General features: G+C 43.4%; 1 protein-coding gene across 1 annotated transcript in view; it reads right to left on the bottom strand.

The window, feature by feature from the left end:
• TFAP2D (transcription factor AP-2 delta) overlaps window positions 1-13,220 on the bottom strand; it is a 51,313-nt gene that overhangs the window by 37,496 nt on the left and 597 nt on the right. The window contains exons 2-3 of the mRNA XM_066180089.1: window positions 13,035-13,220; window positions 9,355-9,415 (exon numbers count right to left, since the gene is read on the bottom strand). The exon at window positions 13,035-13,220 is cut by the window's right edge and continues 312 nt beyond it. Coding sequence (XP_066036186.1) covers window positions 9,355-9,415; window positions 13,035-13,220 — 247 coding nt within the window. The remainder of the gene's footprint in view (window positions 1-9,354; window positions 9,416-13,034) is intronic.

Below are 13,220 nucleotides of genomic sequence, written 5' to 3'. Positions count from 1 at the left end.
CCAAAGCAATTCCAGGTAAGCCAGGTATGGGTTAAAAGTAAAAGAAATCAGCAAGTCTAGGTCATTTGCTTTCTAGAAACACGGGGAACAAGTAGCAAATTCCAAGAAGGTAAAATCTATTGCATGTAATTATTTCATTCCATTAATTATTCATTGACACAGCAACAGAAAGTGGTGTGGTGCTTTCTAGATGAAGATATGTCTTTGTCACAAACTGTGTACATTTTTGAAGGCACGAATTTCCTACCACAAGCACCACCTTGGAGAGGAGATGGATGAAGTCCTGGCCTTTGCACCACATGGTAAACAGAAAAAGGCATAGAGGACTGCTGGAAAGAGAAGAGAAAGGAGAGAGGCAGCCACACAAGAAGATGAAGGATTAGGTTTCTTGTCAAACATGCTTCAGAGTATTCTTTCCTTCCTTCTGATCATGTGTTGGAGTGGACAAATGATTTTGCAAAGCAACTTAACATGAAGACCACAAGATGTGTTTTAAGGTGAACCAAACAGCAGTGGCAACAACCAGTGTTTTTCCTGTCAACACAATGCCACTGTAGGTGCTGCTGGCAAAGTCAATCTTCACTTAATTGTTGAACCAATCTGTCACAACAGAGTATTTGAGAGGTGAAATGCTAAGATACCAGCAGAAGAAGCAGGAATAATGCCTCAGAAACAGAGTGGAAATAATGCTTTATGTGAGTCTTCTGATTCAGCCTGGAGATCCATATTACTCTCAGCAGTTTTACTGGCTTTGGAAATCTTTACAGAATAACTTCTGGTGCCAAGACACATAAGACCCCCTCAGCTCATCAAATTAAGAGCCCCACATGCAGGAACAGCAAAGTAACGTGCCCACAAGTGTGCCTGAAGTAGGGAAATCTGTGGCCCTTCCACCCTCACTCGTTATCATTTATCCTACATTCATTCATTCATTCATCCTAAATTCATCCTAGCATTCATCCTACAGCAAAGCCAGAGAAAGGAAAAGGAGAGCAGGCAGACAGTGAGATATCTGATGGGATCATCCAGCTGATTGCCTCAGCAATTTTGTGCCCTGAATACCACTTGAAATGGGCCTGTGAGTGTTAAGAAGACTTTTTAGGACAACTGTTTATTCCCATGGGGGAGTGATTGCATGGTCTGATTTGACTTCATCTGTTGCCATAAGATACTTCTTTGGAAATGGCTGTAAATGGTGTTGGTTGTGCTCCTACTGCCACAGAGGTCTGGGAACACATACAGGATGAGATTTAGGCAAAGGGAGAATTATAGTTTATATTACAATTGATAGACTAGGGGAGAAGTAAAGAAAGAAGGGAAGATTTCAGGCACTAAATCCCTTCTTTAAGTCTTCTCTCTCATCCAGCTCTATTCAATTACTTCTTTATTCATGACAGAGTTTTAATCTCTGATCTGTCATCTTCATGTTGATTTGAATAAATTGGTCACAAGACAGAAATGGGTGGGAAAGAGAGATGCTTTGTGCAGCTGACCTCATCTGGGTGAGAGACCAAGGGCCCAAAACTGCTGTGTACTGAATCCCCAAATCACCCCAAGAGGTTATATATAACCTGACATAGCTAAAGGTGCTCCTGCACATTGCAAAGGGTTGAACTATATGACCTTTAAAAGTCTCTTCCAACACAAAATATTCTATGATTCTAATCTGTCATTATTGTCAAGTGGTCTGAGGGAGGAGGATGACAAAAGACTAAGTTCTTTTTCATTAGTTTACTTTGGGGGCCCAATCCTTTTCCTTCTAACTGCCTGATTCATGCTCAACACAGTGTCCTCCTTCATGGCAAAGGTGCTTTTACTTTGTTCCCCAAGCCTAGAACAAACAAAAGTTAGGCTATGTGATACTGGAAAAGGTAGTCAGAGCAAACACTGGGGGAGTCTTTTCCCTCTCTTATTCCTGTCTCCACATCAAATAGCTCCTGTCGGTACAAAATGCCAACACAGGCTGATGATGGGTTGTGTAGATGACAGCAGGGAGAACAGAGCCATGCTCCAACCCACCCATTTCGTCAACACAATGAGAATCCCAATAACACACGTGGAGAGGAGAGCTGGGTCTGTTTGGGTTGCAGGTTCCCTTTGTAGAGATGAAGAGAACAAAAGGGTGGCTGTTGTGTGGTGGTTTATTCTGATTTAGTTACCTGGGCACCTGCTGAAATGCAAGGCTCCCTTACACCATCAGAGTAAAGGATTTGTGCATCCTTCAATTGATAAAACCAATATTCTGAAATAGTTTTTATACTTTTCATAAGCAATGTTTTTGTTTTATCAGTAATGAGAGCAACAAATATCCGTCAATGTCGCTAGATGGTTTTTACACTTTAAATACAAAATTTCAAAAGAAGTGTGTCTATAATTTTGCACATCCTTACACTCTGCAAGGTCATTTATTATTTGCTAATTGTAATAGCCACAATATGATGAGTGTTCTATATTCATTCAATACAACATAGTCCCTTTCTCCAAGACATTTACCTGTAAATGTCATGCACCTATGAAAGGAAACATCATAATACACTGGTGACAACAGTGCAGAAGTGCTGTTTATTTTGTTTTTCAGGATATAAATGTTTGTGTGCTTGTGTGCATTATTAAGTATGAGCATACCTGAATGTCAACAGATTGATCTTATATAAAATATTAATAGCATGCTATGCTTTTTATTAGCCTATTATTTATATCTACAGGTGCTGTTTGTGGGAGCCTCCAGCTCACAGTTTATTTTCTGCCCTGTGCTGAAATTCTGGCAATTTTAGATGATGTTACAAAATAAAGACATTAGAATCTGCCTCTCCTTAGCTTTTTTCCCCTTACTATGTAGCAAATGTAAGCAAGCAGTTATCAGTACAGATTTTATCAGTACTGTTTAATCCCATTTTCAGTTCCAAAAGGTCTGTAAGCAATTTAAAATGTTCTCCCAATTATCCTCGCGTGACCCAGTCATTAATATCAGCAGCTAAATATTCAAAACTCTAAAACTAATCTACATTTGTCAAGTATTGATTTTCTTTTCTTTTTTTTCCCCCCCAGTTATTCTTTTGGTTTCATTTAAGTTAACAAATTTTGCGTCATGTTGGTAACCACGTAAAACCAGCTCATGCCATGAACAGAAACAATTCCAAGATGTCCCTCACTACAGCATTCATGCCAAGAAAACAAAGACATGCCTGTATGCACAGAACATGAGGAATTTTTAAATATAAACCAAATGATTCCATAAGAGTGAGAGTATCACCAGCAGTTTTCAAGACCAGCCTCTTACCTACTTCGTTTTTAAGGATATTAAGATCTGTAAGAGTTTTAAGTGTAAACAAGGTTAAAAAAATAGCTTCGGAGAAGCAAGGTGGAAAACAGAATAATACTAATAAGTGGGTTTGTTATGGGAAACCAGCTTAAAAGATTGTATGAACCTGTAAAAATCTCTTTTACCCCCAGGACCAGCCCTGCATTATGGAGGTGTATCCGCACTGACACAGCAGAACTTCAGCTCCCGGGCTGAAGGGTTAGACCCAAAACAGATCTTATATGACAAAATGACATCTGCTTCATTCCCCTTTGCCATACACAAGGCAAATGGATCTTCCCGATGCCTCTCCAGGTCATCTCTTTGCCACTGGCTTGGGAAAAGCGCTGAGCGCTGCCGGGGAGTGCCCGTGACCCTATTCAGGTTCCTGAACCCCGCAGGTTCCTGCAGGACAAAGGCTCGGGCGGGCTGTGTGCGGTGTGGGTTCTGTGTGTGAGGGTGGGGTGAAAGTTTGAGGCTCTGCCCAAGGTGCCCCACGAGTGGGGCAGAGCGAGTGATGCTGAAAGGGACAGAAAGAATCTGTCCCAGGATTTGGCTGGCTGTGTGTGTCCCGTTCGTGTTGTGTGCCCACTTGTCGTGCGCTCTTACACACTTCACTCCCAGCGTGTGTGCTTGAGTTTATGGGATCCCAGGGGCAGCTCTGCGTGTGTGCCTGCCCCCAAAATCTTCGCTGAGACAGGCAAAGCTGGGACTGTCCAGCTCATGACATCCCGCAGCTCTAAACGGAGCGAAGTGAGATAGAAAAGATAGAACACACAACTTCGACTCCAGCAGGAATGGGGAGAAGCGCAGAACCCAGCCCGGGGACTTTCCGTAACCCTACTATCCACAGCCAGAAAATACACCTTTTGTAGATCAGCAGGGAAAACAAACAAACAAACCACCAGAAAAAAAAAAAAAAAAAAAAAAAAAAAAAAAAAAAAAAAAAAAAAACCCACAGGAAAACAAAAACCCAAACCAACCACACCTCAAACAAACAAAACCTCGCCGAAAGATCAAACCAAAATAAAACAAACAATCAAGCAAACAAAGAAAATTAAAAGCTTTCAAAACCCAGCCTGACCTCTTCGCCAAACTTCTTCCAAAGGTCAGGCGGCGGCCAGGAGCGGAGGGTGCTGCCGGCCCCGCTCCCTCCCGGCCGGGCGGAGCGGGAGAGCCCGTCAAAACCTCCGTCCCCTTCCCCAGCCCCAAACTCCTGGCGAGCTGGATGTCGCCGAATGATTTGGCTTTAGTCGGCTGGAGATTATCTCAGCTGGAGCCGCGAAAGACATTAATTAAGCCAGCTATTTAGGATTTTTAATGCGATTTAAATTGGCCCTTGGAACAGAAAAGAAGAGAAAAGGAGAAGACAACAGTGCTAATGACAGGGCGTTGAGATCTGAACACAATGACGGGCTATTACAGGAGTCCCGGGGCTCTTGTAAGGTTCACAAGAGCCGAGAAAAGGGAAGGAAGGGCCCAACAAAGGGAAGACAAGGAGGTGATCTGCTCTACCCTCGGTGGGCGCAAAGCTGGGAGCGGGGACAGGGTCCAGCCGCAGGGATGGATCCTAATCCGCGCTCCAGCGCCTGGGACACCTGAGGGGACACGGCCGGGCTCTGGGGCGGGGTGCTGGGGTCGGGATCCTAGGCAATACTCGGGGAATAGAGGAGGACAAGAGCGGCCAGGGAACTCCAGGCGGTTTGCCAGAACAAGGGGAAAGGGGATATCTTGAAGATCTTTTTCAACCTAAATTATTCTTTGGTTCTATGATTCTGTGTCTCAAGTAGCCGTTCCTTCACCCCGGGATGCCTGGAAAAGTGGTAACACACCAGCATCCTATTTTTTTCCCTCTGGTTTCCACACAGAATAGCACGGGAGAAGATTCTCCTGGGGCGAGGTGCAAAGTCCTCAGCCCCTTCCTTCACCCGCCCCCTCCAACCTCCTGCCCAAAGCCTCATCCCTAATGAACTGAGTCGTTAGGCGGTAGTTTGGAGTGTCAAAAATTAAAATTAGAATGGGGACGAGGATCAAGACTCAACGAGTGCCTTTCAAATGAGAGGTGATACCACGACTAAGTACATAAAAGGCAGAGGCGAGAAAGGGGAGCATCTTTCTCCAGATTTTATTGGCAGACTTTATGGTGACTGATGCTTGAGCTTTTAAGAAGAGGATGATTATTTTCTTTTTCTTTCTTTCTTTCTGTCTGTCTGTCTGTCTTTCTGTCTTTCTGTCTTTCTGTGTTTTTTTTTTTTTTGTTTTTTTTTTGTTTCGTTGGGGTTTTTTTGGTGTTTTTTGTTTTTGTTTTTTTTTGTTGTTTTTTTTCGATCAAATAAGATCTGAGGGTTGTTCCTAGCCAGGCAGTAATGCATTCGGATGTCAGTCACCTCTAAGCGATTTGACAAACTCAAGATCTCTTAAAACGTGCAGAGTTCAGATCATATTAATTCCCCAAAAATGTTTTGATTCAAAGTAGTTTGTATTTTATGTTGCCAAGGGCAATCGAAAAAGAGCTATTGCCGATAGGTTGGCCCTTCTCTCTTCATGGCCCAGAGGCGATAGCAGTATTTAAGCTTCTGAAATTAGCCTGGGGCAGGAACGATGGATGATCACAAAGCGAAACAAGAGCTTTTTTTGGAGTTTGCCATCTCGATTTCATAAAACGATGCAGGCCAAATGTCACCGTGTTGTCTTTTTAATCCAAATATATGGAGGTGAGGACACCAAGCCTGCATACACTTCGTGTCCGAGGGATGGGGAAGGGATGGGTGTGGAAGGGGGCTTGGATGGCATTTTAAAAAAGAAGTGTGTAGGTCCTCCCTCCCTCCCTTCCCACCACCCCCCTCCTAAAAAAAAAAATCCAAGAGAGAGAAAGAAAGGAAAAAAGAGAGAGAAAAATCAAAAGGGAATCAGGTTATTCTGCTTTTAAAATGGCAACCTAGAGAGGAATTAAAAGGGAATGGTATGTAATAAAAGCCTGAGACGATTAATAGGAAAGTATAAGAGGGGAGGGATTTTTTTAATGATTAAAAAACACAGACGACTCCTGTAAATAGAAGCTTCATTTCTTCAAGTGATTTCTTTTGAAACGAGCGATCTGAATATTCAACTTTAAGGCAAAGCTCCACTCTGTATGTACAACATTAATATGATCTCTGCAGAATTTGGTACTCAGAAATATTAACATATCAAAGCCGCTGCCTGAGGCTAGAGAAGCTATCGATACACGAGCAGTAGGAAAAGTAAAGATTATTGGTTCTGATGGTTAGAGCAGGGAAGCTCCGGGCTAAATCCTGCACACCATTAACTGAAAGTGATAGCACGGGGATCTCTGCCCTGGAATCGGTGGCAAATATTTTCTCTAGCTAGTAATTAGCTCACCAGCACCTAAGCCTTGCAAAAATCTTTTACTTTCCGAGCCTCATTAAAAGCAAACACCAAATCACTGCACTAAACAATCTAGAAAGCAGCTGATATGTTCAATGGCAGCCAGAGATGGAAGAAGGGAAGGGCCATATTTGTGATGTCTGTCATTCCCACCACTATTAATACCTGGACTGCAAACCATGATAGGTTTTAGGAATTGCTTTTTTTAGAGAGGACTAGGGAATAGTGTGTTCCTTTGGGAAAGTATCTGGGAAGTTCTTTCTCTCTCTCTTTCTTTCTGTCTTTCTTTTTTTCTTTTTTCTTCTCTTTTCTTTCTTTCTTTCTTTCTTTCTTTCTTTCTTTCTTTCTCTCTCTCTCTCTCTCTCTCTCTCTCTCTTTCTCCTTCCTTCCTTCCTTCCTTCCTTCCTTCCTTCCTTCCTTCCTTCCTTCCTTCCTTCCTTCCTTCCTTCCTTCCTTCCTTCCTTCCTTCCTTCCTTCCTTCCTTCCTTCCTTCCTTCCTTCCTTCCTTCCTTCCTTCCTTCCTTCCTTCCTTCCTTCCTTCCTTCCTTCCTTCCTTCCTTCCTTCCTTCCTTCCTTCCTTCCTTCCTTCCTTCCTTCTCCCCTTTTCCTCCTGCTCCTGCATCTAAAACACTCAAAAGCAACCTTGTACAAAATATATGTATATATTAGTGACAAAAAACAAAATAAAAAGTCTGACACGAGATGTTTAAAATATTAGGGAAGCCACTCTCGAGTTAATATATTCTTATTGATCTATTACTCGAGAAGAAGTGTGATTTATTTATACGGGATACTGTATAGCACTTAGGCTCAGGATGTTTTGATTACTGCTAACACCTATCGCTTTTTTTGAAGTCGGACAAAATATTTATTATGTATTTTTAATATACATTTGAAACTTATACTCTTGCCTTTGATATCTTCCCTGAATATGCCAAGAAACAGATAGCAGTGCAGGAGTAGTTCAACACTTAAATCAGGGTTCAGAAGACCTTGCATTTTCATGCTGGATTTCTTTTAGTATCAATCTTTAAATGCTTGAATAATTTGATCTCTTTAAAAAGAGAGAGAGAGGGGGAGAGACACCACTACCATCATCTGCACAGGTAATTGGAGTCTCCTTAAGAGGAGCTGGAGAGCTGAATCAACTGGAGTTGAGCTGAGCTGAGCTTTGAGCCGCCCTTCAACTGGGAAATGAGAACCGCCGTCAAACACGACAGGCGCAGACCCCAGCTGATCGGGACTCTGCCTCGCCTCTCTTTCAGCTAACGATCTCCGCTTCTCGGAGGTCAGCTCTCGGATCAAACCCGAAAGAATTATCCCTCTTCCGAGGCATAATTACCCTTCTTCCTAGGGATAATTAGAATACGCTGAAATCCGAGAGACGAGCACTTGGGCAGGCGCAGGCGCCGGCAGCCCCAGTGGGGCACGAGTTTGCAAGCCCCTCTCTCTCTCTTTTCCCGAAGAGTGTCCCAAGAGCGGTGCCCGGGGAGGGGACTGCAGGTTCGGAGTCCCCGCCGTGTCGCTGTCCCCGGGCGCGGCGGCGAGGCGGGGCCGGGCGGCCGAGGGGAGCTGTCCCTTCAGCACCACGGCGACAGCGCTGTCACCTCCCCGTCCCGCCGCTCCCGCCCCGCACGGCTCCGGCCGGAGCCGGGCTAGGGACAGAGCCCCGGCAAAGTCCCCTCCCCGGAGACAGCGGCGGGAGAGCCCGCTCCCCATCCCCGCCCACCACAGACGTGCGGGACCGGCGTTCCTTCAATCAACAATTTTGGTTCGGTGGGACCAAAGTTTGTCTAGGGGAAGCGGTGGTTGAAAGCAGCTCTCTGACACAATAGCATCACCAGAGTATCCCTAAATGTCTGCTTTTCGTGTTGGATATAATGAGTAAGGGGTTTCTAGCACAAGAAAATGAGCATTGTGGGAGGCTGGGTTGCCAAGTGTCCTCTCCCCGACCGCATTATGTGGTTTAAATTGGGAGTGAAAGGATGTGTTTAAGCTTGTAAGGAAAATGTGTTCCTACGTTAGGCCTTCAGACCAGTGTTGTTTCTCTTCAGGGTAAATGTGGGTAATAACAAACTCCCCGGGACATTCAAATTTCGCAAATTCTGTAGAGACGTGTATTTAACACGAGTTCCGAACCTCTCCTCTAACTTTGATGTTCGATATTTACACTGACAGATGGTTATCAAATGAAGTGACACTCAAAAGCGAGTTCCACACCGGTCTGTAGCGCTACTGAAACCACATTTCCCCCAAAAAAATCCTTTTTTTTTTTTTTTTTTTTTTTTTTTTTTTTTTTTTTTTTTTTTTCCTCACACGAGATCAAACTACCGATTTAACAGCCCGGCGCCAGGGAACACGTTTCTCAAACTATCAGGGATCATCCCGATTAAACGGGGAATGTTACACCGAGTCAGGAAAACTCTGAATTCAGCGGGGCTATCCGAGAACTACCGGGGAGCAGGTCGTTTGTAAAGTGCAAATGGACTGTGAAATGTGAAATGCTCTAAGCCAGTTTGAACGCACTTCTGACAAACCGCAATTTACCACTTTTTCGGCAGTAAATCCAAACTACGCCAAAGAGTGGGGGAGGGAAAGGCAGGGAGAGGTGGAGAGGGATGTATGTTTACAAAAAATGATAGAAGCAAGTATTTGCAACCTCTTACCTCTTCTTATCACACCTCCTTGCCCGTTGAGTACAAGTCCACACTGGGCCTCCACTGAGCTCTTAAGTAATGAGGGGAAAACGAGGAAAGAAAGGAAAGAAAGAAATCAGACACAGAAACCCACAGAGAGATCACACAGCTTTGGCTTTGTTACATGACTCGCCCAGGAACAATAGTTAAGGTGAACTGGAAAAACACAGTTACTCTCAGCGAACCCAAGTGAAATCCCCTCTCCATCCTGCCATCTGCCCCTAGCCCACCAAACGCAGAATAATTTTCCTTTCACTGCGATTTAAATAGGAATTTATCCCGAACTGACAACTTCTACCGGCAGTAGAAGGACAGATAGACAACCAAGCACTTTTGAGAGAAGTGTATTCCCGCTCGACAGTTGTGCGCACAAAGCTAAAAATGTACTTCACTCTTTTTTTTTCTTTTTTTTTTCTCCTTTTTTTTTCTTTTCTTTTTTTTTTTTTTTTTTTTTTTTTTTTTGTATGTTTCTTTAGCGGTATATTTTTATTCGGGCGCACTGCTAAATTCACGGATATGTTTTGCGACGCGCATACACCGACTCAGAAAGAGTGCAGAGAAGTAGACAAAGAGCACAAACAACAGATGACCTATTGGGCTTTGCCGGCTCCACGGAGTCGTGAGGGTGCTGTAACAATGCGTGTGTCCACACATAGGTGGGGATGAATATGCATCTGTGTGCGCACACACACAGGCACCCATGTGTGAGCGAGGGGTGAAGAACCATCAAAAAAAAAACCTGTCTAGGGCTTCTGGTGCACGTCCGAGGAGATCCCACTTCTTTATTCTCCAGTTACAAGGCTGATTATTTGGGGATCTTCGCCCTCTTTAATAAATATTTTTATTGGAGTGATAAAAGACTTGAAAGGGTTGGGTTTTCTTTGGGTTTTTCCTTATGTTGGGGTTAAAAAAACACAACAAACCAAACCTAAATCTTTGCCCAGTGGAAATGTGTTAAAGACGCATTTTCCTCTACAAACAAACGAGGTATTGGACATGAAAGAGGCCTTTAAGGGTGTTAACCTATTCAACAGCCCGTGAAGAGTTAAGTAAATGCGGAGAGAGTCGGTGCATAATAAAAACCCCACTTTACAAAACAATCTTTACAGTCCTGGCTCTCTCCCCCACTTTCACCATATTGGCGCTGGCCCTGTAAGACCTTCCTTTTCAAGGCTCTTTTTTATTTTAAGTGTTCTGCCTTAAAGTGATTATGAAATCAATATGAAAAAAACTTGGCGACTGAGCATAAATTAAAGCGGTGATGGGAAAAGGTGTGACAGTTTTCTTTGTTGCCCATGGAAAATCTTTTTAGGGCACTGAAAGATGCCACTCCAGCTCCAAGACTGTTTGCATCTGTTAGGCTGACTTAAACCGCCCTCGAAACTATTGGACATTCACTTAAAATTCTGTGCAGGGAAAAGTATATTTACATTTGTTGCATTTGAAATGAGGCATATGCTGATGAACGTTTTAAAAAGAAAGACTAAGGAGAAAGGGGTAGACTGGTTAGACCACAATTTTGGTTTAAAAGTATTTCTGTGCAGTCCTGTTTCTGCTCGCCACCAAAACGCTTCCCTCTACATCCGCAGTGATATTCGCGAGAGTCCAACTTCTTTCTGAATCATCCGAGTCCTAATGACAAATATTAATATTTTCAACTTCTCACCGCTCAGGCTTTTGATACCTCTTCACACTCCCTCTTGTGTTCGGAAAAAGAGGGAGGACGAAAAAAAATAAAGAAGTGATTAAGTACAAAGACCTAAGTATATTATTCGATAATAACTTGTGATCGAAAAATTAATATTTTCCAAAAGAAAGCTGTTGATTTTCTTCTTCGTTAGATAAATAAAAAGAGACTGTGCCTCTAGCAGCTTAACCAACCCTTTTTTTTTTTTTTTTTTTTTTTTTTTTTAAGGGAAACATGTTGTTTGGTCGGATGACATTGCATAAATGACCAGTTGAATGGCACTAAGTCGAAAATTGGATAAACTATGGTGCTTTTTTGCCCGGGACTTAGGCATTGTCTGCTGTCTTGCAAACGTTCCTAATCCCCTCTTTTGAAAAATACAAGGCTTTGTGCCTGCCAAAGAAAAAAAATTTGTACAGATACAAAAAAATCAGCAGCAGACGTGGTTATAAAAAGCAGTAAATAGGTTTTAGTTGGGGTTGAGCAGTGAATGGCAGATTTTATTTTTTTTTTTTTGATTGGGAGTAACATAAGGAGAACCTTGTGAAAAATGTAAACAACAAAAAAAATGGCCAGAGAAGACAAAATTATAGGGTGAATTTCAGTGGAGAAAACTAGGTTTAGATAGCTGAGTTTTCCTCATCTGAGGTATAAAAGAAAACATTATTTGTTGGTGGGCTTATTTTCCTCACAAAAAAAAAAAAAAAAGGGAGAAAAAGTTTTCCCTGATATAGCTAGATTGTTTGGGTTATTTTTTTTTCATGCTTTTATTTTAATGGAAGCAAATAAACCTTCTTAATTTTACAAATTTCGGATGTTTTTTTCTCCTCAAGCCTTTGACCGCTACATCTTTTTGGAAACACCACCATAACCAGCTTTGTATGCCAGGGAGCGAGGTGTGGGGGAAAAGTGAGTACAGTAAACACGGCCCCGTTTGTCTCTCCCTGCTGATGGGGAAGCCCTCAGTTCCTCAGCTCGTCGGGGGAAGGAAGGTTTGCTTTTGATTTGGGGCACATTCGTAATGGGGGTTAGAAACATGGATGGCGTTGTTTGCAATTTTGGAAACCAATTTCATTTAAGCAACTGGCTCAGCTTAGCGGAGGTGAATTTTTAGCGCGTGGGGATGGATTTCTGAGCGGGTAAAGCTGAGCTTGTGATACACAGAAAAATAATTTTTTAGATGGGTCCAGGTGCCAGTTAGGGTGGAGTGGATGAATGATTATATAGATAGACAGATGAATTTAGCTTTATTTGCTTTATCTCTCACCCTATTAACACCTAGATCGGATATTTCTAGGTTTTTTTTTTTTTTTATCATTCTGACTTTTTCTGACAAACATGTGCTTCCGTTTATCTTTTTTCTCCCTCATGTCTCGAAAGGTTTTTTCTTTATAGGTCTGTCGGAAAGCAGATTTATTTCCTGCCCTGCCTTTTTTCTCTTTTCCTGTTCCATGCCTTCCTTAAAGTCATTTGCCCACTCTGTAGCTGCAAAGTGCTCCTCGCGCCGAAAGAAAGGAAAAGTTTAGGAGAAGCAAGAAGATGGGTTTGTTCTGGTTTGGGTTCTGTGCGACTGGGTAAGGGCTGGCGCACGCACACTCACCCCGATATCTCCGGGGGACCCCCACGGTCTCAGCCACCACAGAGACCCAACCCACGCGGCAAAGGCAGCCGAGAGGTTGGTTTTGTTTAATTTGTTTGTTTGGCCAAAAAAGACCACTTGTTTGGTTGTTCTGTTGGGTTTTTTTCCTTTTTTTTTCTTTCCCCCTCCACATTTTTTTTTTTCTTGCCGCTACCAATTTGGAGCGGACGGGCTCTGGATCGGGTTTGGGACGACCTTTCCCTCCTTTGTATGAGCTATTCCGAGCAGAGGAAAATGGGGGTGGGGGTGGTGGGGGGGGGGGGCGATCCTGGACAGGGGGAGGGGAGGGGAAGGTACCTCGAAAGGAGATCGCATGCTATTTACCTGCAAATCGTCTGCTCCCGAGGCTGCAAGCCCGAGGCTTGGTCCTGGCAGGAGTCTTTGATCTGGATGCATCCCATATTGGGATCCATGGCTCATAAGAGACAGGTCGTGGCGGCGGTAAGCATCTAAGCACCCCAGCTCTCTCCTCTGCTCGTCCAAGCAGGAGGACTTGAGTGCCCGCGCATT

This window comes from Chamaea fasciata, unplaced genomic scaffold (genome assembly GCF_029207755.1).
Source record: "Chamaea fasciata isolate MVZ Bird 193981 ecotype frontalis unplaced genomic scaffold, bChaFas1.0.hap1 SCAF_3, whole genome shotgun sequence".
Lineage (NCBI taxonomy): Eukaryota > Metazoa > Chordata > Aves > Passeriformes > Sylviidae > Chamaea > Chamaea fasciata.
Note: the sequence above shows the minus strand (reverse complement) of the source record. Positions and strands in the feature narration are given on the sequence as shown.